This window comes from Rhinolophus sinicus, linkage group LG15 (assembly GCF_036562045.2).
Source record: "Rhinolophus sinicus isolate RSC01 linkage group LG15, ASM3656204v1, whole genome shotgun sequence".
In the NCBI taxonomy this organism is placed as follows: domain Eukaryota; kingdom Metazoa; phylum Chordata; class Mammalia; order Chiroptera; family Rhinolophidae; genus Rhinolophus; species Rhinolophus sinicus.
The window spans coordinates 37,225,013-37,250,075 of NC_133764.1; the positions used below are offsets into that span (position 1 = coordinate 37,225,013).

The 25,063-nt window shown below is 40.6% G+C and overlaps 3 protein-coding genes across 18 annotated transcripts in view; 2 read left to right on the top strand and 1 right to left on the bottom strand.

Moving 5' to 3' along the window:
• The window catches only part of METTL23 (methyltransferase 23, arginine), a 23,620-nt gene extending 23,185 nt beyond the window's left edge, over nucleotides 1–435 (top strand). For all 4 annotated transcript variants that reach the window (XM_019745468.2, XM_074320451.1, XM_019745466.2 and 1 more), the window contains one exon: nucleotides 59–435. In XM_019745468.2, coding sequence (XP_019601027.1) covers nucleotides 59–224 — 166 coding nt within the window. In that variant the 3' untranslated portion in view covers nucleotides 225–435. The remainder of the gene's footprint in view (nucleotides 1–58) is intronic.
• SRSF2 (serine and arginine rich splicing factor 2) lies at nucleotides 32–4,011 on the bottom strand. 9 transcript variants are annotated; one of them, XR_012492309.1, is made up of 5 exons: nucleotides 3,370–4,011; nucleotides 2,764–3,074; nucleotides 2,370–2,473; nucleotides 1,609–1,706; nucleotides 32–1,109 (listed from the first exon to the last, which is right to left on the bottom strand). XR_012492309.1 is itself a non-coding variant. In XM_019745473.2 (3 exons), exons 1-2 carry the CDS (start codon nucleotides 3,729–3,731, stop codon nucleotides 2,771–2,773), a joined length of 666 nt encoding a protein of 221 aa, XP_019601032.1. In that variant the 5' UTR covers nucleotides 3,732–4,011; the 3' UTR covers nucleotides 32–1,706; nucleotides 2,764–2,770. The 9 variants fall into 9 exon arrangements, 3 of the variants coding, with proteins under 3 accessions (XP_019601032.1, XP_019601031.1, XP_074176551.1); XR_012492308.1 differs by lacking the exon at nucleotides 2,370–2,473; XR_002138497.2 differs by having other exon boundaries at nucleotides 32–1,706.
• MFSD11 (major facilitator superfamily domain containing 11) lies at nucleotides 3,138–24,079 on the top strand. Of its 5 annotated transcripts, none has more exons than XM_019745458.2 (14): nucleotides 3,138–3,338; nucleotides 4,889–5,059; nucleotides 5,528–5,583; nucleotides 7,160–7,267; nucleotides 7,868–7,947; nucleotides 8,070–8,166; nucleotides 9,226–9,284; nucleotides 9,807–9,951; nucleotides 11,213–11,253; nucleotides 17,139–17,204; nucleotides 19,142–19,267; nucleotides 21,948–22,122; nucleotides 22,819–22,954; nucleotides 23,459–24,079. In XM_019745458.2, the coding sequence occupies exons 2-14, from the start codon at nucleotides 4,964–4,966 to the stop codon at nucleotides 23,621–23,623; spliced, it is 1,350 nt and encodes a 449-aa protein (XP_019601017.1). In that variant the 5' UTR covers nucleotides 3,138–3,338; nucleotides 4,889–4,963; the 3' UTR covers nucleotides 23,624–24,079. The 5 variants fall into 5 exon arrangements, with proteins under 5 accessions (XP_019601017.1, XP_019601015.1, XP_074176539.1 ...); XM_019745456.2 differs by lacking the exon at nucleotides 3,138–3,338 and adding an exon at nucleotides 4,252–4,400; XM_074320438.1 differs by lacking the exon at nucleotides 3,138–3,338 and adding an exon at nucleotides 4,429–4,560.
• The last annotated feature ends 984 nt before the right edge of the window (nucleotides 24,080–25,063 follow it).

Below are 25,063 nucleotides of genomic sequence, written 5' to 3' on the forward strand. Positions count from 1 at the left end.
AAAATGTATCTGAAGCAAAACAGGAAAAGCATGATTTTTACAAACAATTTATTTTCAGTGCTGACTGGTCACTTGAAGCTTTGCTCTACAAGTGGGATATGAAATGTATCCACATTCCTCTGGAGTCTTTTGATGCAGACAAAGAAGATATAGCAGAATCTGCCCTTCCAGGAAGACATACTGTTGAAATGCTGGTCATCTCCTTTGCAAAGGACAGTCTCTGAATTACACCTACAAGCTGTTTTGGGACAATGTCAATACTGATTAGCAACCTGGCACGCCAACTAGGACTCAGACCACTTCAGCTTCTTGAGTACAAGCAGTGGATCTGAAGATGGTCAAATGTTGGCCTGATTGTGATGGGCCACCTAAACAACACTCAATGGGTTATATAATCATGAAAACAAAAATTAAAACACCTATTAAGAAAAAGGACTCAAAGATTGTTCCTAAGTTGTTAAAATAGAGCATAAATTAGGTTATGAGAAGGCGTTACCCACAACCTCAAGAAAGTGCTACCTTAGAGCATTGACTTTAGGGTAGTGGCTGGTGAACTGGCATTTCCAATTTAAAAGTCAGCTAAACATTTCACTTTCATACTATACAGTCAGTAACATTCACAAGAAAATTGCACAGGTCTTTCAAATCAACAAAAAAAGACCAAGACATATTCTGAGAAAAGCTAACACCAAGAAAACGTTTTAATTAAACTATAGAAACAATGGTTATAGTACAGAATATGAGCAAAAAGATACACCATGTTATAAGTACTTACAAAGTTACAAACCATTTGCTTCCTTAAACATTTTTCGTATTTTAAGTTCGTACATGATGATCATTTTTACCATTGGGGGGTAGGAAAAAAAAAGGTGTATTTATCATCAGCTAGATGTGCTCACTGTATGCTCCGTTATTTATATGCAAGGCCCGGGTGACTGGAAGTGCAGTTGTCAGGCATTTTAATAAACTGGACAGCCATTTGTTTCTGCACGACAAGGCATCTTTACACAGGAGCAACCAGGAGAAAACAGGAAACAGCCAAGCACTCTGCACTGCAACACGCCACCTTAACAGCTAACCAGCATTACTCAACTGCTACACAACTGCGCCTAGTGCACAAAAATACATAAGAGAAGAGATTAGAATTGTGTTTGGTAAACAAGCCTTTCAAAAAATCAAGTCTTTTCACCTGAAAAGTCTTTATACAAATTTGGGTTCAGATTACCATTTAGACCTGAAGGCAAATAACATACAAACAAATTTACACCAACTTTTGTAGGTTTTTAATTTTAAGGAATGAAGGCAATGCTGAGTCAATCTCTTGACAGCTTTAGGCTGTGTAATGGCTGCACATGTTTCCTTAAAAGTCAGGAGGCCACAAATTAGGTTACCAATCTGTTTAATTTCAAACAAAAAAAGTCAGCACTATATAAACAAAAAGGAAATTTTACCTCAAACATCCAAGCCAATAATGAAATCTGAAGTCGTTCACCTCACTAAATTACAAGAAATTTGAATAACAGCAACAAAATGGCACATAAAATGAAGTTTGCCACCTGAGGCAAAGCTTAAAACAATAAAAAGTTAGACAAAATGTTACAAAATAACCTTTTCAACAGCCAGTTGCTTGTTCCAAGGACTCTTTGATGAACTGAGTATGTGGTCCTTTTCCCCCAAGTTTTCCGTTACGTTGCTTGTCGACACATCTAGGTTTGAAAAGAAAGAAGTTCAGTTTACCTTCCATTACTATGAAGTCACCCAAAGTGCACATGGTTTCAATTTCAGGCATGTACTTACTAAGGCTCTGGTGAAACAAGTAGGTTACAAAAAGGTTCCACCCAGCCATTCTTAGTTTTTTAAAGGCCCAATTAGGAAAATTTCAAAGGCTACCATCAGCACTTACAAATCTGTTTATGTGTTCTTGGCCAAATAACCAAGGTGAAAAATGGTAAAGGGGGGAGGGAAAAAGGGGGGGAAAAAAAAAGACAAAAAAAAAAAGAGAAAAAAAAAAAAGGGCTGTATCCAAACAAAAACAACTTGAAATCAGAAAATTAGTCTACATTTCAAGATAAATTTTAAGTTTTCAAATGAAAACATTTGGCAATTGAGAATGCTTTAATATCTGAGCGACTTAGGGCCCTTTCCTTTTAAAAAATAGGACCAAACAATTTGAGAGTTAAAGACACACTATCCTTTCCCCACCCAGTGCAATACCTGTAAACTTTTTTGGGGTTCCAAAAGTTCATTGCTTCTTTTTGCAATTCGTTTGCCACATCCATTAGAATAATGAAGTCCCAGTCAGTACAACAATAGTTGAACTGATCGTTTTCTCTAAGAGGATAGTGCATCTTTAACATTTAAAGACAAACCTGCTCCAATACACGCCCACAGAAACTGGTCCCTGGAGGATCAGCCAAATCAGTTAAAATCTGCAATACTGGCCAATATTCTTTTATCAAACAGGAGACCGCAGCTTTAAAGGGGAAAATGCAGACGTTGGATAAAAACAGCAAGAAATAGTCATTTTCATTAATAGGTCTCAAACAGTTTACGAAACAGCCATTATTATCTAAGCTTTATACACATCCTTTCTGCAGACCCCTCTTCAGTATTACTCCCAAAGCTGAGTTAGCTCAGAGCAGCAGCACTCCTAACGTTAGGAGTCACTTTTCTATTAATACGGATCAAAAAAATCTACTCCAAACCCCATTTCTGAATTCGGGTCACGTGTACTTAAGTACTTCGGATCCCCATGGACATTACCGTTTGCTTAAGAGGACACTGCTCCTTCCTCTTCAGGAGACTTGGGGGGACTCTTGGATCGCGACCTGGACTTGGATTCCCTCTTGGACACGGGCGGAGGACTCCTGGACCTTGACCTGGACCTGGACCGCGAGCGAGATCTGGAAACCGAGGACGACTTGGACTTGGATCTTCGCGCCGATCTGGATTTTGAGGTTGACCGCGATCTTGAGCGAGTGCGAGACCGAGACTTGGAGCGGCTGTAGCGAGATCGACTCCGGGACCTGGAGCGGCTCCGACTTCGCGATCGGCTGCGGCGACGCCGCCTAGGGCTGCGGGCGGGGACGAGCAGAGCGTCAGGGTTCCGCGATCCGGCCGCGCCCCGCCCGCCCGCCCGCCATTATCTCGCCACCAGCCTCCGAGACGCCATTTCCCTGGTCGCGAGCCGGGGTCCTCCGCCCTCCCGCCGAGGCCCGGAGCGGCCCGCGCCCCACCAGCCGCCATAGCGGGGGTTGCGCGGGGATGGTCCGGAGGGACGCGGCCCGCGGCGAGAGCCCCCCGACCCGGCCCGCCGCCACGTGTCTCCGCGGACCTTTGTGAGTCAGCCTGGGGCCCCTCCCCGTTTACCTGCGGCTCCGGCGTCCGTAGCCGCCACCCCCGTACCGGCGGGGGGGCGGTCCCCGGCGGCTGTGGTGCGAGTCCGGCGGGCGGCCGTAGCGCGCCATCTGCACCCGCAGCTCGCGGCCATCCAGCACGGCGCCGTCCATGGCGTCCATGGCGTCCTCGGCGTCGCGCTTGTCGTGGAAGCGGACGAAGGCGAAGCCGCGGGACTCCTTGGTGTAGCGGTCTCGCGGGATGTACACGTCGCCGACGCGCCCATACTTCTCGAAAACGCGCCTCAGAGTGTCGGGTGAGGTGCGGTAGGTCAGGTTGTCCACCTTCAGGGAGGTCATACCCTCCACATCGGGAGGCGGGCGACCGTAACTCATGGCTCTGGAGAGTCGGCCGGGCCTCGCAACTGCGCGCGGAAAAACTAACGCCCTGGGCGGGCCCGCGCACTCAGCTGAGGCGGCGGCGGCAGCGGTTTCCTCACACTAGCTCGGCTCGACGCCGCGCCTCAATTCTGGCAGTTGGCTTCCGCGTGGAAACGTTTCTGAAAGGCCTCACCAGACGACGCGAGCGGACGACACCAGCTGCCGTCTGCAGCACAGAAGCAACCGGGCGAGTGGCTTCCTCGCCGCCCGTTTATATCCCTCCCCACAAAATGGCGCCCACGCCACCCGGAAATAAATCCTCTGATTGGCTCGCCCCGCCCCGCCCCGCAACGTTCCTGCCGCGCGTCCCGCCCCTACCCAGCGCACCTGCGCAGAACCCGGCGGGCGGGCCGAAAAGCGCGGAGTCACCGCTGCTGGAAGGGGGGAGCGGAATTGCGGGCAGTTAGAAAGCCCGCGAAACGATCCTTCCGGCTGGGTCCTCTGGTGCCGGAGGAAGAGGAGGTGCTCCCCTCTGGGCCCCGCCTCCTTTTCCGTGCCAGTATCCGAGTTCCACGCGGCTTTTCAGCTCGGACCTCAGCTCCGCCTCTGTCAGAGGGGGTATTCCTTTCCCCGTTTGGCTCTCTGTGTCCCCAGCTGCCTCAGACCCAGCTATGTCACTTTCAGGTCGCCTCCCGCAATTCCCCACTTTTTCGTTCGGTTCCGCTTTCAGTCCCCCCTTCGTCACTCCCCGCGGGCTCGCACCCTGTCACCTCGAGGGGGCGAGAGAGCTCTTGTAACAACGCCTGCGCGTCGTGGGCCTCCCGGGACTACACGTCCCAGCGGGGTGAGCGGCTGGCGCCACGGCTGTAGTCAGGTGACCAGGTCGCCTGACCTGCATTGAGTCAGGGCCCGGCGGGCGGGGCCGCGCCGGCCTCTGCAGCTCGCCCTTGGCCCCTAATCCCCTCGCGGGCCCCTCAACGTGGGGCAACATCGTTCTTGGCGCGTCTCCGGGCTCTTCCCTACTCGGATTCTGTCCTAGGAAATGTCCTAACTGTGCCCGTGGGGAGAACTTCGACCTAAACCCGGGATTCTGATCCAAGAACTGGAAGCTGACAGCTTGGCTACCTTGCTCCTGGATCTGCTACCCCTCACCATCTCATTTCTTTCCCCAGGATTGTCAGCGGGTTCGCCCCGAGGAGAGCTGACTGCCCTGGGCTGCTGCTGATCTCCCGCAGAGTTGAGCCAAAATGTCCCCGGAATCTAAAAAGCTTTTCAACATCATTATTTTAGGAATTGCCTTTATGTTTATGTTCACCGCCTTCCAAACTTGTGGAAATGTGGCGGTGAGTTGGGATCTGTTGGCCCTTCTTTGAAGTGCCTATCATACATAGTGCATTCCAAAAATGATAATAAACGTTAATTGCGCGCTTAAATTGCGCCTTTTATTTTGTCACCCTTACTCGTTTTTTATGATTAGGTTTGATTTCATGTATCAGGTAGTTCTTAGTATGTGGAATGTGATACTGCTGTTTATGTCTCTGATTTGATTTGGGGGTTGTATGTCGACCTATTTATTTTATTTCTTGTTTGTATTAAGGTCTACATTATAGTTGGAGTGTTAAGGCATAGTTTTAGTAGATACTCCCTACCCCCGTCATTGGTTTGTCGTCCTTTTTCTTCTCTCATAGTCCGCTTTCGATATTAAGTATTTGAGCATCTTGAATTTTTACTTTAAGAACTTGGAGATTTTCCAGGGGGGAGGGATGTTGCAAAAACTTTTGGTTTGTTGATTAGTTTTATCTTCCACACAGCAAACTGTCATCAGGAGCTTAAATAACACAGATTTTCACGGCAGTGGATATACCAGGTATTGTACTATATGTTTGGTCTCATTTTGTATATTATAATGGTTGCTTAAATCCCATCAAAATCACTGGCCATAAAATACTGCGACTGAATTAGTAGTGATTGCTCGTTTTCTTCTCTGTATCTAGACTATTTGGGAGAACATAACAGAATAAAGGTGATGAGTTTAGGTTTCATGTAGAATTAGATACTGGGTTTGAAATCCTGGCTTCACAACTTAATTGCTGCATTATCTTAGGCCAGTTGCTTCCATGAGCCTGGTTTCCTTGCTCAGACAAGGCACGTAAAGTGCTTGGCACATTACCTGGGATTTAAAAAGCACTCAAGTATTATCACATTACATCTTTCCAATCTTAAACAGAAGATGTTTTATATGATTCTTGAAACATTTGGTCTCCCTGTTTTTGTAATTTCATAATGATTAATATACTGTCATCAGGAGTTTTTAGATTTTTATTAAGGTGGTTAGTCCCAATTTTGCAAATGGAGAAAATGAAGTGAAAAGAGCTTCGTTAGTCACTAGTGCACTGTGACTGGAGCTGGGAATGTAATATGTACAAGTATCTAAGCACCAATAGTTTCTTATTTCTCTATAGTTAGGTGTTAGATTGTGACCAACACCCATACTGAGTGTCATTCCCCCGCCCTACCAAAGTCTTACTTGGTTCTTTATTACCTGTCCTAAGCCTGACCTTGTAAAGAGATGTTAATGCCCATTTTTCTAAATGATTAATAATAATACCATAACTTTTTGTAATACTTAACTTCATGTGTATTCTAAAGAACAAATGAGAGAACATTTGATATTTGAGAGATTCATAACATCCAAAGAATAATTTACTAGTAGTAAATGAATTCAGGACCTTCAAAATGATTTCAGTCACACTTTGTCACAAGACATAATATACTAGGTAGGGCTGGCTCTTCTGTAGCTGAATAATGTTCAGTGAGACCACTAGGTTGGGTTAAATAAATTCTGGCTTAAGCAAGTTTTAACTCTATGCTTGTTATTTATAGCAGTGAAATTACATGCAGTTGCCAGGAGTTGTAGACTAAGCTTGTAGAGCAGACTGGTTGACTCGGGCCCCTGGAGTCAGATTACCAGGTATGGGACCCTGGCTCCACCATTCACAAACTAGCCCACTGATTTTTGGCAGGTTAGGTAGTCCCTCTGTGTTTCAGTTCTCTTTTCTGTAAAATGAGGGTAATAACAATGCTTTCTTCACAGAACTATTAGGATTAAAAGAGGAATTATGTATAAAGTTCTTGGCATAGTCCTGTTACACTCATGTTATACATTAGCTGTTATTACAATTTACCACTACCTGAAAATCCATATTGTCCAACGCAGACTGATTCAGAGAAACATTTGATGAGAAACTTCAATATTTTGTACAAGTGAAAACTTTCAATTTTTATGTCATTCAGTTTAAGGATATAATTATAAATTCTGACTAAAGAATATGAATGCTTATTGCGAAAAAAATCTGTAGACAAAGTAGATTTGAAGAAATGAACTTTGAGACAGTGCTTAAAGAGTTTTGTTTCGTTTGTTTTTGTGTGTGTTATGTGTACAGCATGGCAATTATTTACGGAGTGTTCTCTGCTTCCAATTTGATCACGCCATCCGTGGTTGCCATTGTAGGACCTCAACTCTCTATGTTTGGTAGTGGTTTATTTTACAGGTGAGTAGTGTAATTTTTTCACTCATTTATTTAGAACACCTTCAGCATTTTTCAAGCACATAGTAAATAACGGGCTTGCTGACTTGGACGGAACAGAATATAGGTGATATTTTAGGGATTTGGCTCTCTGCTTGATGCTCAAGGATACCATACTGTTTTAATGTGATGGGATGTGTGTATATTTGCTTTTGTTTTACTATTACTAAAAATAGTATCCAAAAATCTCGTTCCATGAGAGCTGCAAAGAATTCCTGTGAAACAATCTTATTTTATATCAAGTTGACTAGCAGGAACATTCACATGAAATAACTGAACTTTCCTTCTGTGCCATAGAACTACAATCCCATCATATGCTGAGCAATTGGCAAAGCCCAATGGCCAACCTTCACTCAGTGTCTGATTTTACAAATTTAAAATAATAATTTAAGAAATGAGTAGTAGGTCCCATTTGTCCCTTTTGTTTGTTTTCAACACTGGAGACGTCCTTTACAGGCTGAATTTTAAAAGAGGAGAACGCTCAGAATTGATTCCTAGAAGGCATAATTGGCATTCTATTTCAGGTATTGTTTGACTGTAATGCATTGACCTGTTATATTTTAGCATGTACATTGCCGTTTTTATCCAGCCTTTCCCATGGTCCTTCTACACAGCCTCTGTTTTCATTGGAATTGCAGCTGCTGGTGAGCATTTTGGAGTTTATTATCTCTGTTTTCTGGGGCTTATCTAAGAGTATCATTTATGTGTTTGGTATGTAAAACTAAGTGATTTCATTCCCTTGATAACCTTTTGGTTTGAATTTTAGTACTTTGGACAGCACAAGGAAACTGCCTGACAATAAATTCAGATGAGCACACTATTGGGAGAAACAGTGGAATTTTCTGGGCACTTTTACAATCTAGGTAATAATCCTTTTAGAGCTCAATCTTTCCTTTAATTTTTTTGTCACACCAGTTTTTTAGATCTTTGTTGTATTGAAAACTCACATGTTCTATGACTTTAGCTCTTAGCTGCATATAATACAGATTTAAAATTTTATAGAATTATAATGCATGGATCTACTTCAAATGCATTGAAATTTATGATTAGTAAACAGAAAATAATGTTAACCATAATATATTTAGCATTGGATATACTTCAGGGACTGTTGGGTTCATTACTTAATTTCAATAATTTTCACAACCTCATGAGAGGAAGAAATAGGCCTAAAAGTTAAGAAAGTGATCCGATTTAAACCATCATTATCTGGATTGCAAAGGCCACATCCTTCTCACCTAACTACACTATCTGATAGCAATTTATGTATGTATATATTTAAATTCAAAAGTAAAACTATATCAACACTGAAAGATACAGCATGTTATATATTTCCTAAGTAAAAAGCAACAAGAGTCATTCTGTCATGGAATGTGTCCTGAGGATTTACCCTCAGGATCTTGCCTAACACAACATGCTGGCATTGACACGGCTTAACAAATGAGAGTGTTTAATTTTAAGGGGTTGCGTGTTAAGAAACTGGAGTATAAGTGAATGATTCCTTTAGGAAGGTGTACAAAATAAAGGATCTGATTAGATACAGCTAACAAAATTATGGATTTTTTCCCATAGATTCTTTAAAATATAGGATTTTTGAATTAGCATAAGCTTGTTTCCAGAGAGTCATTTCCAGAGTTCTAATAATAAATCACATGTTTCAAAGTGAGTCAAGACTTCTTTGAAGGGTGGTTCTGAATCAGGTTACTGTCACGTGGAGGGAGCCTGAACTCCATCTGGGTCAGTTACGTTTTTCAGAAAGGGTCAGGGTGGAGTTGATACTTTTAAATGATCTAGGGCAGGTAAATACTTCTTAAATTATATATGCCTCCATCTTTCTTTTTTTAACAAGTAATGGAAAAATTGTTTAAAAACTATAAATATGAAAATAATTTCCCAACATTCTCTTTTCCATTTTTTTCCACAAGCTTGTTCTTTGGAAATCTCTACATATATTTTGCTTGGCAAGGGAAAACTCAAATATCAGGTTTGTTTTATTCATTTCACTTTATTCGAATACGTGCAAAGCACAATAGCAGTTTCACAAAAATAGTCATTATTGCTTTGTTCAAATTGTTCTGATGAACCTTGGTACCTTAAGTTCTCTTAGATCTTAGCTTTTAGTAACTTTTTTCCTTGGATTATATTATTAAGCTAGGATTATAGATAATGACTATGCTTCAAGTGACATCCCAAGGTATGGGAGAAGGTTATGTTATGAATGCATCTATGACTCAGTAGTCAGACTTTTGAACTCTTAATTGTTTTGTTTTTATGCTTCTTTGATTAAAAGAGTAAGATTATGTTCTTGTGCTGTTTTTTCTCTTGGCTTATTGGTATTTCTCTAACTGAAAGACAAAGGTGGAGATATCAAATTTATCTCTTTGTCCTAGGTTTTTACTGATGCAATAAGTAAAAACTTAATGAGGAAGTGTTTTGACAGTCATAAACAAACTCTGCAATTGTTTGTATGGTCAGTGCAATTTACTTTCTTCTTTTTTCTTCCCAGAGAGTGACCGAAGAACAGTGTTTATTGCCCTGACAGTGATTAGCCTTATAGGGACAGTTCTTTTCTTTCTCATTCGGAAACCAGATTCTGCAAACGTCCTAGGAGAAGATGAATCTTCTGATGACCAGGACATGGACGTCAACGAGTAAGAAGTTGGAAACGTTCCTTTTTATTTGAAAATGTATTTTGAGTAGATCTAGTCTAGAGATTACCAACCTTTTTGTAGTCCTAACTGATACCAGCTCTTGGGCAGATATGAGGGAAAAGCTTTAAAGTAAGCGAGGGGAAGAAGATAAAGAAAATCTTTCGGGGGAGGAAGAAGGAAAAGGAAGGTAGACAGAGACCAGGGAGGTAGCTTTGCCCCACCCCATGCCTACAGGATCTGAGGGGCTTATTGTAGAATAAGTACGTGTCTTATACTAGAAATGGCTTTCTTTGATATCTCACTGAACTGAATTGGGAGTATGTGCAGCTGAGTGCTAGCTGAATAGATTGTATTTTAATAGTCTGTAGAGTATAAATCAATTCCTCTTTATTTGGGGCCTGAAGGGTGAAAAATTAGAATCCTACATCCCATCCTATCCAAGTACAAGATGAGGGTACTAGCAATTAAATAGGGTCTAAATAGTATTTGCTTCCAGACAGAGCATGAGTTTTTACGGTGAGGAGAAAAGTTTTCCTGTTGGTTAGAACATCCTATCCTTTTTGTGTCAGTAATTTATTTATTTAACTAGATCTTCGTTAGGTCTCTCTCTCTCTGAACAGTATCACTTAAAGATATAGGAGAAGTAGGTATGGCTGGTAGGTTAATTGTAATAAACAACTACATTTATATTACATTATCTCTCTTAATTCTCACAACTAAGTGGTAGTGTCCTTATAAACGAGGAAATGAAACTTAAAGAAATGAAGTAATTTGTCTAAAACCCTGCAACTTATAAATGGCAAAGCAGGACTCAGGCTCCAAAGCCCACATTTTTCATCAATACATTATGCTGCACCCAACCTTGAACCACAGGGGTGGTATTGCTTTGGAAGAGTACTTCTGCTAAGGACTTACTTTTTACACAGTAGGAGTAGTGGAAAATTGAGCTACTACAAATTGTTTTTACAGGGTGAAAATTGCAGGCTAGAGATTTCTGCCTGACCTATCATATCTGAAAAAAACACGCATGAATATGTGCAATCAACTTTGTAAGAAAGAACGGTGTTCCATTGTTAATAAAGAGCCAGCCTTTAATCACATTCTGATTAAATGGATGGGGCTCCATGGAGCCAGGAGCACTGACAGGCCCTGGGGATATTTGCCAGACCATGTAGGGGACAGAAGCTTTTCTTGTTGAAAACATGATAGTTTTTTTGTTCTCCAATTTTCAGGGGGAAAAACTTTTTCTTTATTTTCTCAGGTCTGCCCAGAACAATATGACAAAGGCAGTAGATGCATTTAGTAAGTATTTTCTGTATCTGAAATGTGGGAACTTCCGGAAGAACTTCAACCCTTGCCTTTCTCCTTCCCCCTGGTAACTGGATTGACGATACCCCAGTATTTTCATTTTTCTAGGTATGCTGCTCAAAAATACATGAGTCCTCTCAGTAAATACCTCTGTAACACGGGGGTGTGAGGGATGGGTGCTATCCAACAACACGACTCCAGTGGTGGGTGTGTGAGGGAGGTTTGAGAAGGCTGCAGAGAACTCAGGAGTGGGGAATTTAAATGAGAAAGTGAAGACACGCAGGCCGTCTCTTCAAGTGTTGTTCATAGCTCTTCAGAACAGATCGGGAGCTCTGGTGACCGCGGAATTTGTAAGAACAATCATGCTCATCTGTTGAGGGTTCTTCCTGGCTAAACCTCTTTACCTCTTTGTTTTATTTTATTCTCACAACAATTCTATGAGTATCATATGACCTGTAGATATAACCTATCATTATCTCCATTTCATGGAAGAGAAAACTGAGGTGTAGAGAAATTATTTACCCAGGGTCAAACAACTAGCACATGATTGAGCTGGGATTCTAGCCCAAACTGTCTGACAGGCAGAGCCAGCATTTCCCATAATGGATGTCTTGTGGTTCTTTCAGAAATAGGCAACCATGGCTTCCATTTCCAAGGAGGCCTGATATGGGTCAATTCTTTGTTTCTGCCTGCCGCTCTCAGCTTCTTTGTCTTCCCAGGAGAATGAATCTGACTGAGGTAGTTACTATCTAGCATGGAGCAGTCTTCTGGGGCCACATTCTCTCAGTAAACCCCCCCATAGGCCAATGGGCCGAATACATATATAGCTAGTCTATAGGCTGCCTTGAACTGGGTGCAAATTCTTGATCTCATCAGCTGTTGTCTAGGTCAGATGACACAAAGCACGCCAACTTTTAGCCAGGAATTTCTGTAGCCTCTTTTTTTAGAAAGGGCCTGTGTGTGTGGTAATCTGAGCCTCGAATACATAGTATATCACTGTTAAGGCTGTTCGATCGGGCTTTTATTGTATGCATTTCTTATATTTCTGGCATACATTCATAATTATAAATTGGGCTACACATTATAATTAAAAAGAGAAATAGCCTGACTTTCCCCTAGCAAGATGGAAGGAAGGTCACCACAGGCAAAGGTCTGGCTCTCAGCTGTGCACGTCTACAGGCTTGTTTGTCAGAAGTCCTATTATTGATCAGAGGGGCCAGAGGGGGAAGGACTCATGCTAAACAAACTCACAGAAATCACAGTGTAACCATTTATGATGGCGTTTAACATTTTTCGGTGAGCCCTTTCATGGATATTTCCTTCTTGTTAGTGGGGCCTAGAAAGCCACATTGGGTTATTTGGCAAGTGTGGAGTCAGGAAAAGGATCTTTAGGCTATGGGATGGTTCGTTCAGCTCTGGGGAGGCTTGACGCAGCTTCCCTGCTCTGTTACTGAACCCCGCTTTCATCTGTCTATTGATATTAACCAGATTCAGGATGCCCTTCCTAGATAGTTGTACGAACTTTGCCTTAACTTCTCCATCTGTGGAATGAGGCACTAATATAATTCGAGCTGCATGCTTTTCATCATGGACCTAGTTGTTTCCTTGGTGGGGTTCAGGAGTAATAGGATATTGGATTGTCAGGTTTGAATGGGGAGAAAGAAGGCAGCAGCCAAAAACGGTAAGGCATATAAGGTGCTATAGGACAAGCAGATTTAGGAGGTGGTCCCTGAGCATTTGGGGAGTGACATGCGGTTTTGTGGTGGCAGGAAGCCATAGGCAAAGAGGAAAAGGAAGAATGTCGACTTCGAGTAATTTGTCTGTGGGCCAGAGTTTCATTTATTATTTAATCATGCATTTCTTCAGTTTATGCTATGATGGATGTTGTACAGAAAAGGTTCCTACTTATCTGAAAAAGCTCTTATTGGTAATTCTTCCAGAATATATATGTTTAATGCAATTCTAGAAAACTTTAGTGAAATTTTAAATAATTTATTTTTTGGTATTGATGAAATGACCTAAAATTCATCTGGAATAATAAATATCTGAGAATAGCCAAGAGAATTTTTAAAAAGGAGAAGAAAGATTTTCCCTAACTAATATTAAAACCTATTATGAGTTTAATTGAAAACATTGGAATAGAAAGGGCAAGAGGACTAGAGTCTAAATCAAGTCCATGTCCATATGGGAATATAGAATACAATAAAAGAGACTCTTAAATAAGCGAGGTTAGGTAGCTGATTGCATGGAAAAATACATAGATTCCTATTTTATATACTTCCTATCTTGTACTAAAGTCCCAGGTAGATTAAATGTAAAAATGAAACCATAAAAGCAATCAAAGAAGTTAATTGGGTAGAGAAAAGCCTTTCAAGCAGGTTTGTCAAACAATGAGGGAAAAGAACACTCTGGTTACCTAAAATATAAAATTTCAATCTCCCAAAACGACCTAATGACGTTAAAATGGCTGGGAAAATATTTGCAATATGTTATAAAGAGCTGTTACAAACCAATAAGAAAAGCATAAAAAGTTCTGCAGAAAAATAGATATTTTATAAACAAAGGAAAATTGTTATAGTTCTAAGCATAAGAAATGCAAAATAGAAAGTTTTCTATCAAATTTCAAAAGATAAAAATCATTCTCAATATTATGGGGGGGGGGGGTAGGTATTTACGTGCATAAGACCACACTGCTGATAAGAATATGCACTTGTATTACTTTCTGAAGAGCAGTTTATCAGTATCAAAAGCCGTAAAATATTTGTGCTTTTACCCCAGCAGTTCCACTAATAGGATTATCCTCAGGATATAATTAAGAATTTTTTTCAAGATTTAACTACCAAGATGTCTATATTAGTGAGAAACTGGAAATAATGTAAATATTGAACTACAAGGTGTTAGCATATCTGTATAATAGATTACCCTAGCTATTAAAATGATCACTACAAATTTTAGAAAATATTTGCTCTATTATGTGAAAACAAATTATAAAATAGTATATATCTAGTGGTCTGTTTTTATTTTTTAAAAAAAGGAAAAGTCTGGAAGGGGACCCATTAAGGTATTAGATTATGGGTTTTTTTTTCCTTAATAGCTTTTCAAGATATAATTCATATAGTATGCAATTCACCCATTTAAAGTATGCAATTCACTCGTTTTTAGTAGATTCACAGAGTTGTGCAGTTGTCTCCACAATCAATTTTAGAACCTATTTATCACCCCTTCTCTCCCAAAGAACCCCTGTACCGATTAGCAGTCACTTCCCATTCTCTCCCCTCAACCTCCATCCCTTAATCTACTTTCTGTCTCTATGGATCTGCCTGTCCTGGACATTTCATAAAAATGGAATCATACAACATGTGATCTTTTATCTAGCATAATGGTTTCAACGTTCATGTTATAGCATGTTATAAAGTTTGGGTGGTTTTTAGGTTTTGGGTATCATGAGTAATGCTGCTATGAATATTCGTGTACAAGTTTTTACATGGTCATATGTTTTCAGATCTCTTGGATTATATACCTAGGAGTGGTGGGAAAGCTAGGTCATGTGGTATCTCTATGTTTAACTTTTTGAGGAACTACCAGATTGTTTTCCAAAGTGGCTGTAGCATATTTACATTCCCACCAACAGTGTATGAGGGTTCCAGTTTCTTCACATCCTTGAGTTATCTGCCTTTTTGATTATAACCATTCTAATGGCTGTAAAGTGGTATCTTGTGGTTTTGATTTGCATTTCCCTAATGGCTAATGATGTTGAGCTTATAGGCCATTTGCATATCTTTGGGGAAATGTCTGCTCAGATTCTTTGCTCATTTTTTATTTGGGTTATTTGTCTTTTTATTATTAAATTGTAAGTGTTCTTCATATATTCTAGATAAAAGTCCCATATATATGATTTGCAAATATTTTCTCCCATTCTTTGGATTGACTTTTCATTTTCTTGATGGGAACTTTTGAAGTACAAAAATTTTTAATTTTTTTTTTTTTAATTAAATTTATTGGGGTGACAATTGTTAGTAAAATTACATAGATTTCAGGTGTACAATTCTGTATTACATCATCTATAAATCCCATTGTGTGTTCATCACCCAGAGTCAGTTCTCCTTCCATCACCAAAATTTTTAATTTTTGATGAAATCTAATTTATTTATTTTTTTCTTTTGATGTCCTAAGAAGGCTTTGCTCAAGTCACACAGATTTACTTCTACGTTTTCTTCTAGGAGTTTTATAGTTTTAGCTCTTACATTTGGGTCTGTAATTCATTTTGAGTTATTTTTGTGTGTGTTGTGAGGTAGGTGGGGGTCCAACTTCATTCTTTTACATGTGGATATCCAGTTGTCCCAGCACCATTTGTTGAAAAGACTATTTTCACCCCCCTTGAATTGTGTTGGCACCCTTGTTGAAAACCAATTGACTGTAAAAGTAGGAGTTTATTTCTAGATATATGTCTGTCCTTAATGCCAATAGGTGCTGTGTTGATTATTGTTTAAGTTTTGAAATTGGAAAGTGTGAGTCCTCTAACTTTGTCCTTTTTCAAAATTGTTTTGGCTATTGTGGGTCCCTTGAATTTCCATATGAATTTTAGGATCAGTTTATCGATTTCGGCTACTAGATTATGTTGTTGTGTGTGTGTTTCAAATAGACTTTATTTTTTTAGAGCAATTTTAGGTTCACAGCAAAATTGAAAGGAAGGTACAGAGATTTCCCATCTACTCCCTGTCCACACTTGCACAGCCTCCCCCGTTATCAACAGCTCCCACCAGAGTGGGACATTTGTTACAACTGATGAAACTGCGTGGACACATTATCACCAGGCATCCACAATTTACATGAGGGTTCACCTTGATGAACATTTTATGGTTTTGGACATGTATAATGACATGTATCTACCATTTATAGTATCATACTAGATTCTGTTTTAAAATTTTTGTTAGCTAAATCTAATTATTCCAAACCAAACAAGCTTTGCCAATGTAATTTTTTAATTAATTAAAAATATTGTTTTAAACTTTGTATTGATCATGGATTTTTTTCCCCCCCGGAAATAGGTAAAAATGATCGGTGGAAATATCTTACTGCATTTAGTCTGACTACTACATTTCATTGAAAATAGAGAAAAAAGTATCCCCTTTTGCACACGGAGAAATTCAGGACAGAGTGTTTGTGACTTATTTCAGTTTCACAGCCAGCAGTTGAATAAGAACTAAACTGTGGATCCACTCACTATCAGTTTAGGATACTGAGTAATGACCTTAAATTATGAAATATAAGCAGATTCAGAAAGGTAGTTAAAACATGCAGTTTTTAGAAACGCATTTTTCCATATCAGATTTCAACCAAATCGAGCAGTGTAAAAGGGAACATTACAGTGATCACAACAAGTGTACAGAACCGAAGTCTCAATTCTCAGATCCCGAGTGACCATCTCAGGAAGTGCTACCCCCGCTGTTGTGGTCAAAAAGCTCCCGGTGATTCCGATCTCCAGTCCAGAATAATTCCTGAGGGAAGCCAGCACTTTCCCCACGGTTGGCTCCCTTAGTAGTCTGACCTTTAATCAAGTTTGCTGGAATATTGTGTGTTTGATTCTATGCTTTTTCTCCATTTCATGGTTTTTGTTTTTTTGTTTTGTAATTAGAGCTGGAGAATGTGTTTGAGAAAACATGACTCTAGACTATATAAGCAGTTGAAATAAACATTTTATTTATAGAGCAGCTTGAGTTCATACCTTAAGCATTTCAATCGGAATCATTAACCTCTGTCCCAGTGTATTTGTTTACTGGCAATATTGACAAAGGGCTGTTTCAGTTGAATAAATGTTTTAGAATTTCTGTTTAATTAAAATCTAGTTAAGTACTCCTAAATTGTTTTCTTTTTTACAGAAAAGTCTCTTAAATTATGTGTCACCAAGGAGATGCTCCTTCTCAGTATTACAACTGCTTATACAGGTAATGGGATTAAGTTTGTTTTTCTGTTGCTGCATAATGACAATGAAGACCAAACACCATTCTTTATTATTCTTTCTCATAGTGCTGTGCATTCACTGGGCTCGGCGGAAGGGTGCTTCTGATGGTTTCAGTGGGGGTCTCTTCTGGGTGCTGTTAGAGGGGCGGCAGGGGCTGGAAATTCTAAAAGTTCATTTGTCTGAAGGGGTCAGATGACAGGCTGGGTCTCTATCTCTCCAGGTCATCTCGGCCAGCTGCATGACCCCCTCCCTCGTGATTCCTCCTCCGGACCCAGCAGGATAGCCAGACTTCTTAGTGGCTATGGGCCCCAAAGAGGGCCAAAAGAGACATGATCAGCCCAAGTTCAGTGCGGGAGGATTCTACACAGGGGCCTGTGACCTTAGAGCAAAATGGAGCACTGTAGAAAATAACCATGAGTAAATCTTTGTACTTGTGTATGGATTAAGATAATTTCTAATGACAAGGAATGAGCTCGGTGGCTTCCACTGATCACGTGACTGATGTGATAATGGGTGGAGCACTCTTAGGTCTTCAGAATGATGAGGAAATCGATTTCCTTTTAAACAGTGCTGGAACGTGCCAGTTACTACTATTGCTTTTATATGCCTCAGAGGCACAGACACCTTTTTTAGAAGAATAGAATAAATATTAAACGTCTTTAAAATTCAGTTAAGGTTTATAGCATTAAGGAATCAGGTCTTATACCGATCTGCCCTAATTTTTACCCTAATTTTTTGAATTTCTTTTCCTGGGAAAAGGGGTTTAATTAAAACATTATTGTGCCTTTAAGGAAAAGTGGATAGTACCGTGTTTCCCTGAAAATAAGACCTAGCCGGACCATCAGCTCTAATGCATCTTTTGGAGCAAAAATTAATATAAGACCCGGTATAATATTATTTTATATAATAATGTAATTATATTATATTACATGTATCATATTATATTATACTGGGTCTTATATTAAAACAAGACTGGGTCTTATATTAATTTTTGCTCCAAAGATGCATTAAAACTGATGATCTGGCTAGGTCTTATTGGTTTTCCACACATGCATTCCTATTCCCTTGGAAAGCTCTTGATAACGATAGTGAGCACTTTAGTATTCAGTGTTACAGATTTATGTTAATTATATCCTCTGCCCATCCCGTCTACACAGAGTGACCGGTTATTTTTTCTTTTATTTTTATTTATTTATTTATTTATTTTTAAGATTTTATTGGGGAAGGGGAACAGGACTTTATTGGGGAACAGTGTGTACTCCCAGGACTTTTTTCAAGTCAAGTTGTTGTCCTTTCAATCTTAGTTATGGAGGGCGCAGCTCAGTTCCAGGTCCAGTTGCTGTTGCTAGTTGCAGGGGGCGCAGCCCACCATCCTTTGGTGGGGACTTGAGGAATTGAACTGGCAACCTTGTGGTTGAGAGCCTACGCTCCAACCAACTGGGCCATCCGGGTGGCAGCTCAGCTCAAGATGCCGTGTTCAATCTTAGTTGCAGGGGGCGGAGCCCACCATCCCTTGCGGGACTCGAATTGAACTGGCAACCTTGTGGTTGAGAGCCCACTGGCCCATGTGGGAATCGAACCGGCAGCCTTCGGAGTTAGGAGCATGGAGCTCCAACCGCCTGAGCCATCGGGCCGGCCCTCTTTTATTTTTCTTAGAGTGACGTTTTTAACTTAGGGGTGGCTTTGGTTATTTGAGTTGTATATTTTTATCTGAAATATGTAACAATAACCATCTCGTGGCTAATTCCATTTCATTAGTTATATAGCATAAACATACTCTGTTTGGGAGTAACGTTGCAGCCCTAGTGAATTTTTGTTTTATATGTATAAAGCTCAAATCCTATTAAATACAAAGAAAAACTAGGAAAGGGAGAACGTAAATGTGCTGTGCATTTAAATCGCATTTTTCCCCCCCGAAAGGTCTGGAATTGACTTTCTTTTCTGGTGTATATGGAACCTGTATTGGCGCTGTAAATAAATTTGGAACAGAAGAGAAGAGCCTCATTGGACTTTCTGGCATTTTTATCGGCATTGGAGAAATTTTAGGTTGGTTTGAAAAAGTTTTTACATGAAATCAGTTTGTTATAGTTATAATAGAAATTTTAGTTGTGCTTCAGCTCTCTGTTCTTGAATTTCTTTTTTCATGCTTGTTTTTACCTAAATGGTTATGTCTGTGTTTTGTTTTGTTTTTTAATCACTGTTCTAACATAACAAATTTATAAAACATTAGCCAAATAACTCATAGACAAAACCATGACTAGGAAAACACGTGGTCTCTCCCAGCGTTTTCTCTAAAATACTCAGGAAAGTGTCTTGGAATCCCCGACTTTCTTGTTTTCTGAATCTCTGACATCAGCTGGGTGTTCAGGAATCCAGTCCAATTTTGACACTACCTACCAGAGTTAGCATCCGACGCCACAGGTTCAAGGGTTCAGTCCCATGAGACTGTTCTCACTTCAGATGCCAGTAGTGAGTGCCAGGGGTCCCCAGGCTAGCCACACTTCTGTCTGACTTGACTATGAATTTGGGGTTTCCCACAAGCCCCCCCAGAAAAATGCTATACTTACTATTAAAGTTTGTTACAAAGGATACAAATGAACAACCAGGTGAAGAGGTATGGAGGGCAAAGTCTGGAAGGGTTCTGAGCTCAGGACCTCTGTCCCTGTGGAGTCCACGTGTGGCACCATCCCAAACCTGTCGTTTAAGGGTTTTTATGGAAGTTTCATCATGTAGGCACAGTTGATTAAATCGCTGGTCTTGACGACTGAACTCAATCTCCAGCCCTTCTCCACTCCCCGAGATTGTGGGGCTGAAAGTTCCAACCATCTAATCAAGGCTTAGTCCTTTTGGCGACCAGCCCCCATCCTGAAGCTTTCTAGGGTCACCCTCAGCCCCCCTCCAGAATCGCCTTATTAGCATAAACTCTGGTATGGTTGACAGGGACACCTAATTCAAAAAAGATTTATTCGGCACTTGCAGTATATTTGATACTGTGTCGCACGTGAGGGGCTTACCAATTCAACAGGTATTTATTGTATGCCCATTGTGTGAACAAAACAGACCCTCTGCCCACATGGAACTTACGCTCTTGGGGAAGAACACAGATGATAAAAAGCGTAGGCACTTGAGAGTGTCAGACGGCGGTAAGCCCTGTGGAGGAGGCCGCCTGTGGTGCTGTTTCCTGCTTTCTTGGCAACACCAGGAACAGTACAAGGGTATAAATGTTTGAACCTGTGGGATACAGTCGTAGTAATTATTTTAATGTCTTTGCTCGTTCTAATGTCTGTGACAGTCTGATGCAGTTTGTTTACAACTTTATTGAGATAGAATTCCCATGACGTTTTAGTCATCCATTTAAAGTGTACAGGTCAGTGTTTTTTAGTATATGCACAGGGTTGTACAACTATCACCACAATCTAATTTTAGAACATTTTATTACCCTTCCCCAGGCAACTACTAGTGTACTTTCTTTCTCTATGTCTTAGCTTATTCTGGACATTTCATGTAAATGGAATAATACAGTATGTGGTCTCTTGTGTCTGGCTTCTTAGTGTAATGTCTTCAAGGTTATAGCAGTTTTCATTTCTTTTTATTACCAAATATTATTTAATTGCATGGATATACCACATTTTATTCATTCGTCATTTGATGGACATTTGGGTTTTGGGCCATTATGACTAATGCCGCTGTGAACATCTGTGTACAGTTTTTATGTGAACAGGTGTTTTCTGTTGGGGAGCTACACACCAAAGACTCGAATTGCTGGGTCCTGTGATAACTGCGTTTGAGTCATTTTTCTCCTCATGATAGGTCCTATTTTCCTGCTTCTTTGCCGATACCAGACATTGTGATCTCTATCTTGTTGGTGCCGATGTCTTTGTTTCCTATAAATATCCTGGAGCTTTGTTCTTGAATGCAGTTCATTTACTTGGAAACAGTATGATTCTTTCGGGTTCTGCTTTTACAACTTATTGGACGGGACCGGAGCAATGCTGACCAGGGCGAAAATTCCTCCCTGCTGAGGGGAGACCTTGCTGTGTACACCCAGTGCTGTGAACCACAAGGTTTCCAGTCTGGCTAGTGGGACCAGGAGGCACTGTTCCCAGCCCAGGGCAGGGCTCTAACGCCTCTAACCCTCTCGGACAGCTCTTGCCCAGGTCTCCGCTGATTTACTCATGTTACGTGCTGGTCAGCACTCAGTGAAGATTTTGGGGGACCCTCTGCAGATCTCCGCAATTGTCCTTCTGTGCAGCTGTCCTTTCGTCCTGGGAACTCTCGTCACCTTGTATCCCCAGACTCCCAGCTCTGTCTCCCTAGCTCCACCTGCCTTCCCTGTCTGTAGCTGCAGCCCGTAGCCTCTCTCCTTAGTTGTGGGGGTGGGGGGAGCGAGGGGAGGTGCTTGTAGGGCTCACCTCACTTGTTTCCTGTCTCTCAGGGATCACTGCCCTTTGTTGCCGGATAGCCTGTGTCTTTAAAACCATTGCTTCATTTTTTTTTTTTTTTTTTAGGGCAGGGGTAAATCCAGTCCCGGTTATTCCAGCTTACCTAGAAGTCTATTCTGATTTTTAAAATTTCTTCTGTTTCAATAGTTATTTTGTATATTTGTCCTTTCTTGATTAAATTAGCTATTGGTTTGTCCATTGTATTTATTTTTTCAAAGAACCACGATTTTGATTTACTAACTTGATCTTGGGTTTTTCTATTCTCTACTTCATTGATTTTATAGGTGGAAGCCTCTTTGGCCTGCTGAGCAAGAATAATCGTTTTGGTAGAAATCCAGTGGTGCTGTTAGGCATCCTGGTGCATTTTATAGCTTTTTATCTGATATTCCTCAACATGCCTGGGGACGCCCCTATTGCTCCCATTGAGGGAACTGATAGCAGTGCTTACATCCAATCCAGGTATAGTGACCGTCATTTTTCTAGTAATTTAAGGAAGGGTGGAAGATAGGATGGCTGGACATTTAAAATGGAGCAGTTAATCCTTTTCTGAAAGTCTGTTATCTTTATAAGGTCATCTGTCAAGTGTGAATGGAGCCAGAATGAGTTTAAAGAGGAATCCATGGAGAATCCCGTTATTTTTGTAATTGTTCGTTTTAACCTTTCTCCCCACTAAATCTTTTCCTTGCTCTAGGAAGGAGCACATAAGTATCTGATTTGCATTTTATAGCTCTGCTGTTTTGAGCAGTGAAATCTCTAGAAGACAGGGCCTGGAGGAGCAACAGTGAGGAACAAGGGGTGATTTGCCAGCTGAGCAGGCCAGCCATCCTTTCACAGCTGATGCTAGAAGTTTGGAGGATATTGTTTTATTGTACTCACATTCATTGTAGCTGCAGACATTTATGTCTAGATCCACATGCTAAGGGCAGCCCTGCCCAAAACACAGTGTCCGCTTCCCAAATAGTTAATAGCCCAGAGTTTGCTAGACTATGATGGTTGAGCATAAATTCTTCCTTTGTAATTCCAGTATTTATTCTTGTTTCAAAGTGTTTAAAACTTGAAAGTAAAATGCTTTTGTGGGTGAGTTGCTTTTACATTTTAAATGGCTCTAGCAAATATTGTTAATACTCATCCTAAATTAATTTTTACTTTATTCAGCAAAGAAGTTGCCATCTTCTGCAGTTTCTTGTTGGGTCTTGGAGACAGCTGCTTCAATACCCAGCTGCTCAGTATTTTAGGGTTTCTCTATTCTGAAGACAGTGCACCAGCTTTTGCAGTCTTTAAGTTTGTTCAGGTAACCTCCTCTTCAGATTGTGGATCCCTTTTTAGTGCTTTCACTTTATTTTCTTAATATTCCTTCAATGAAAGTCAGGGACAGCCTTTAAAAGAATTTGTGATTTGAATTAGGAAGCAATGGGTAATGTGATCCTCGCCACACTCTTTTCACGTTTTACATTTAATCCGAGTCTCTACGGCTTAGATTAGAGCTTTCTTTCCTTAGATACCGGAATGCGTTCATAGTATAGACAGTTCTCACTGTGTATGCACATTATTTTAGTATTTTTCACAAAATACTATTTTAAATAACAGAGGTTGTAGCTTACTTGACTGTTACCAGCTCTCAACAGGAGTTTACAGGGCATGTTTGTGAGCTAGTGATACATGAACTCCCATCTGGATGCACAAAGAGCAGAGAGCACTGCCAGCCACAGAAAGCCACAGGTCCAAGAGTGGTGGGGCTACGGGTGGGGCCTGGGTCACGTGTGTGCATTTTGTGATTTGTTTTCTTTATTCTTAGTCCATTTGTGCAGCCGTGGCATTTTTCTACAGTAACTACCTTCTCCTCCATTGGCAACTCCTGGTCATGGTGATATTTGGGTTTTTCGGAACGGTTTCATTCTTCGCTGTGGAGTGGGAAGCTGCTGCCATTGTAGCCCGGGGCTCTGACTACCGCAGTATCTGAGGGAGAGGAGGCATGCCTTTTCCGACAACACAATGAATGACAGTCTGGTTGAAGAAGCCTCCTTTCGTTTTCACAACCCATTGGATGATGGTTAGTAGGGGAAGATCAAGGACCTGAGACTGCTGCCTCTGCCAGAGTTGGTAGTCAGGTTTACAGATATTAGCTGTTGAAGCAAGTGGAATAAGGGAAACTTGTTCTGTCAGTTATAATTGTTCAAAGATGTCTTTCAATTCGTCTATCTCAAGTTCCTTATAATCATGTTATAGAATGTAAATGTTTTCCTCTCTCTCCTGTTTCTTTGATGTTCTTGCCTCGATTCAAAATCCTAGGCCATCTGTCATAGGGATTCTTGCTGGATATCGAGTATGTGTTACTATGTAATAATAGGGAGCATATGGCACTCCACATATGTGTCTGGTAATGACATTTCAATAAATCATGAGCTGCTGAAATGGAGTCCTATCTTTGAAAAGGTCTGCACTTTATTCCTCTTTAAATGTTGTGTTGGATAAGTTTTTATACGTTGTAGTTAGTTCGTAGCAAGGACTGGCTAGTTAAGTATTGTAAACTGAGGTAAAAATTGTCTTAAGTCTTAAAAACAGCAATCTGACATTTGTAAATGAACAAAAATACATTAAAAAAACCAAACACATTTACTGGAGGAGGATTTTTGCTAGTAAGTCTCCGAGAAGATGCAATGCTAAAAAAAAAAAAAAAAAAAAATGAGATCTGAGATTAGGTGGCAGGCTGTCATCATGTAGCAGATGCCATTCATTCCACAGACAAGTTGGAATGCCCTGTAACTATTTGGGGACATGTTTACTTGGAAATGTTAACTTTCCTGCATAAGAAGTTGCTTAATTTTTTTATTTTTAAATTGACATATAATTTAGAAAGCATAAAAGTCACCATTTTAAAGTGTACAATTTAAAAGTTTTGTTGTTGTTGTTGTTTTTAGTATGTTCCCAAGGTTGTAAAGCTTTCACCACGATCTAATTCCAGAACATTTTCATCACTCCAAAGAGAACAAAAGAATTCCCATGCCTGTTAGCAGTCACTCCCCATTCTCTGGACCTGGCACCAGCAACCACGCATCTACTTCTGTCCCTATGGGTTTGCCTGTGCTGGATATTTCATATCAGTGGGCTCACTTTCATTTCATATCAGAGCTCATTTTCAAATGTGCTTTTTAACTGTACAAAGGAAGAAATTTGTGTCAAGGTAAATTTAGCCAAGAGGACAAACAATACCTTGTTTTCCACTGTTTTTTAAAAATCTGCTAGAAATTTAGAAATTTTATAGTTGGCTTACAGATCTGAGGAAATACAATAGAGCATGGTTTTCAGACCTGGTGGCAAGGGCAGGGAGTCAGGAAACCCTGGAGTTAGCTAGAATCTTAAAGGAGTTTCATTTGTGGAGCACTAAACGCCTTGGTTCCAC

Coding starts and splice junctions, on each gene's coding strand:
- SRSF2 (XM_019745473.2), bottom strand. CDS start 3,731: ATGAGTTACGGTCGCCCGCCTCCCGATGTGGAGGGTATGACCTCCCTG. Junction 3,075..3,369: donor TACGGACGCCGGAGCCGCAG/GTAAACGGGGAG, acceptor CCCCGCCCGCAG/CCCTAGGCGGCGTCGCCGCA.
- MFSD11 (XM_019745458.2), top strand. CDS start 4,964: ATGTCCCCGGAATCTAAAAAGCTTTTCAACATCATTATTTTAGGAATT. Junction 5,584..7,159: donor CACGGCAGTGGATATACCAG/GTATTGTACTAT, acceptor TTATGTGTACAG/CATGGCAATTATTTACGGAG. Junction 8,167..9,225: donor TGGGCACTTTTACAATCTAG/GTAATAATCCTT, acceptor TTTTTCCACAAG/CTTGTTCTTTGGAAATCTCT.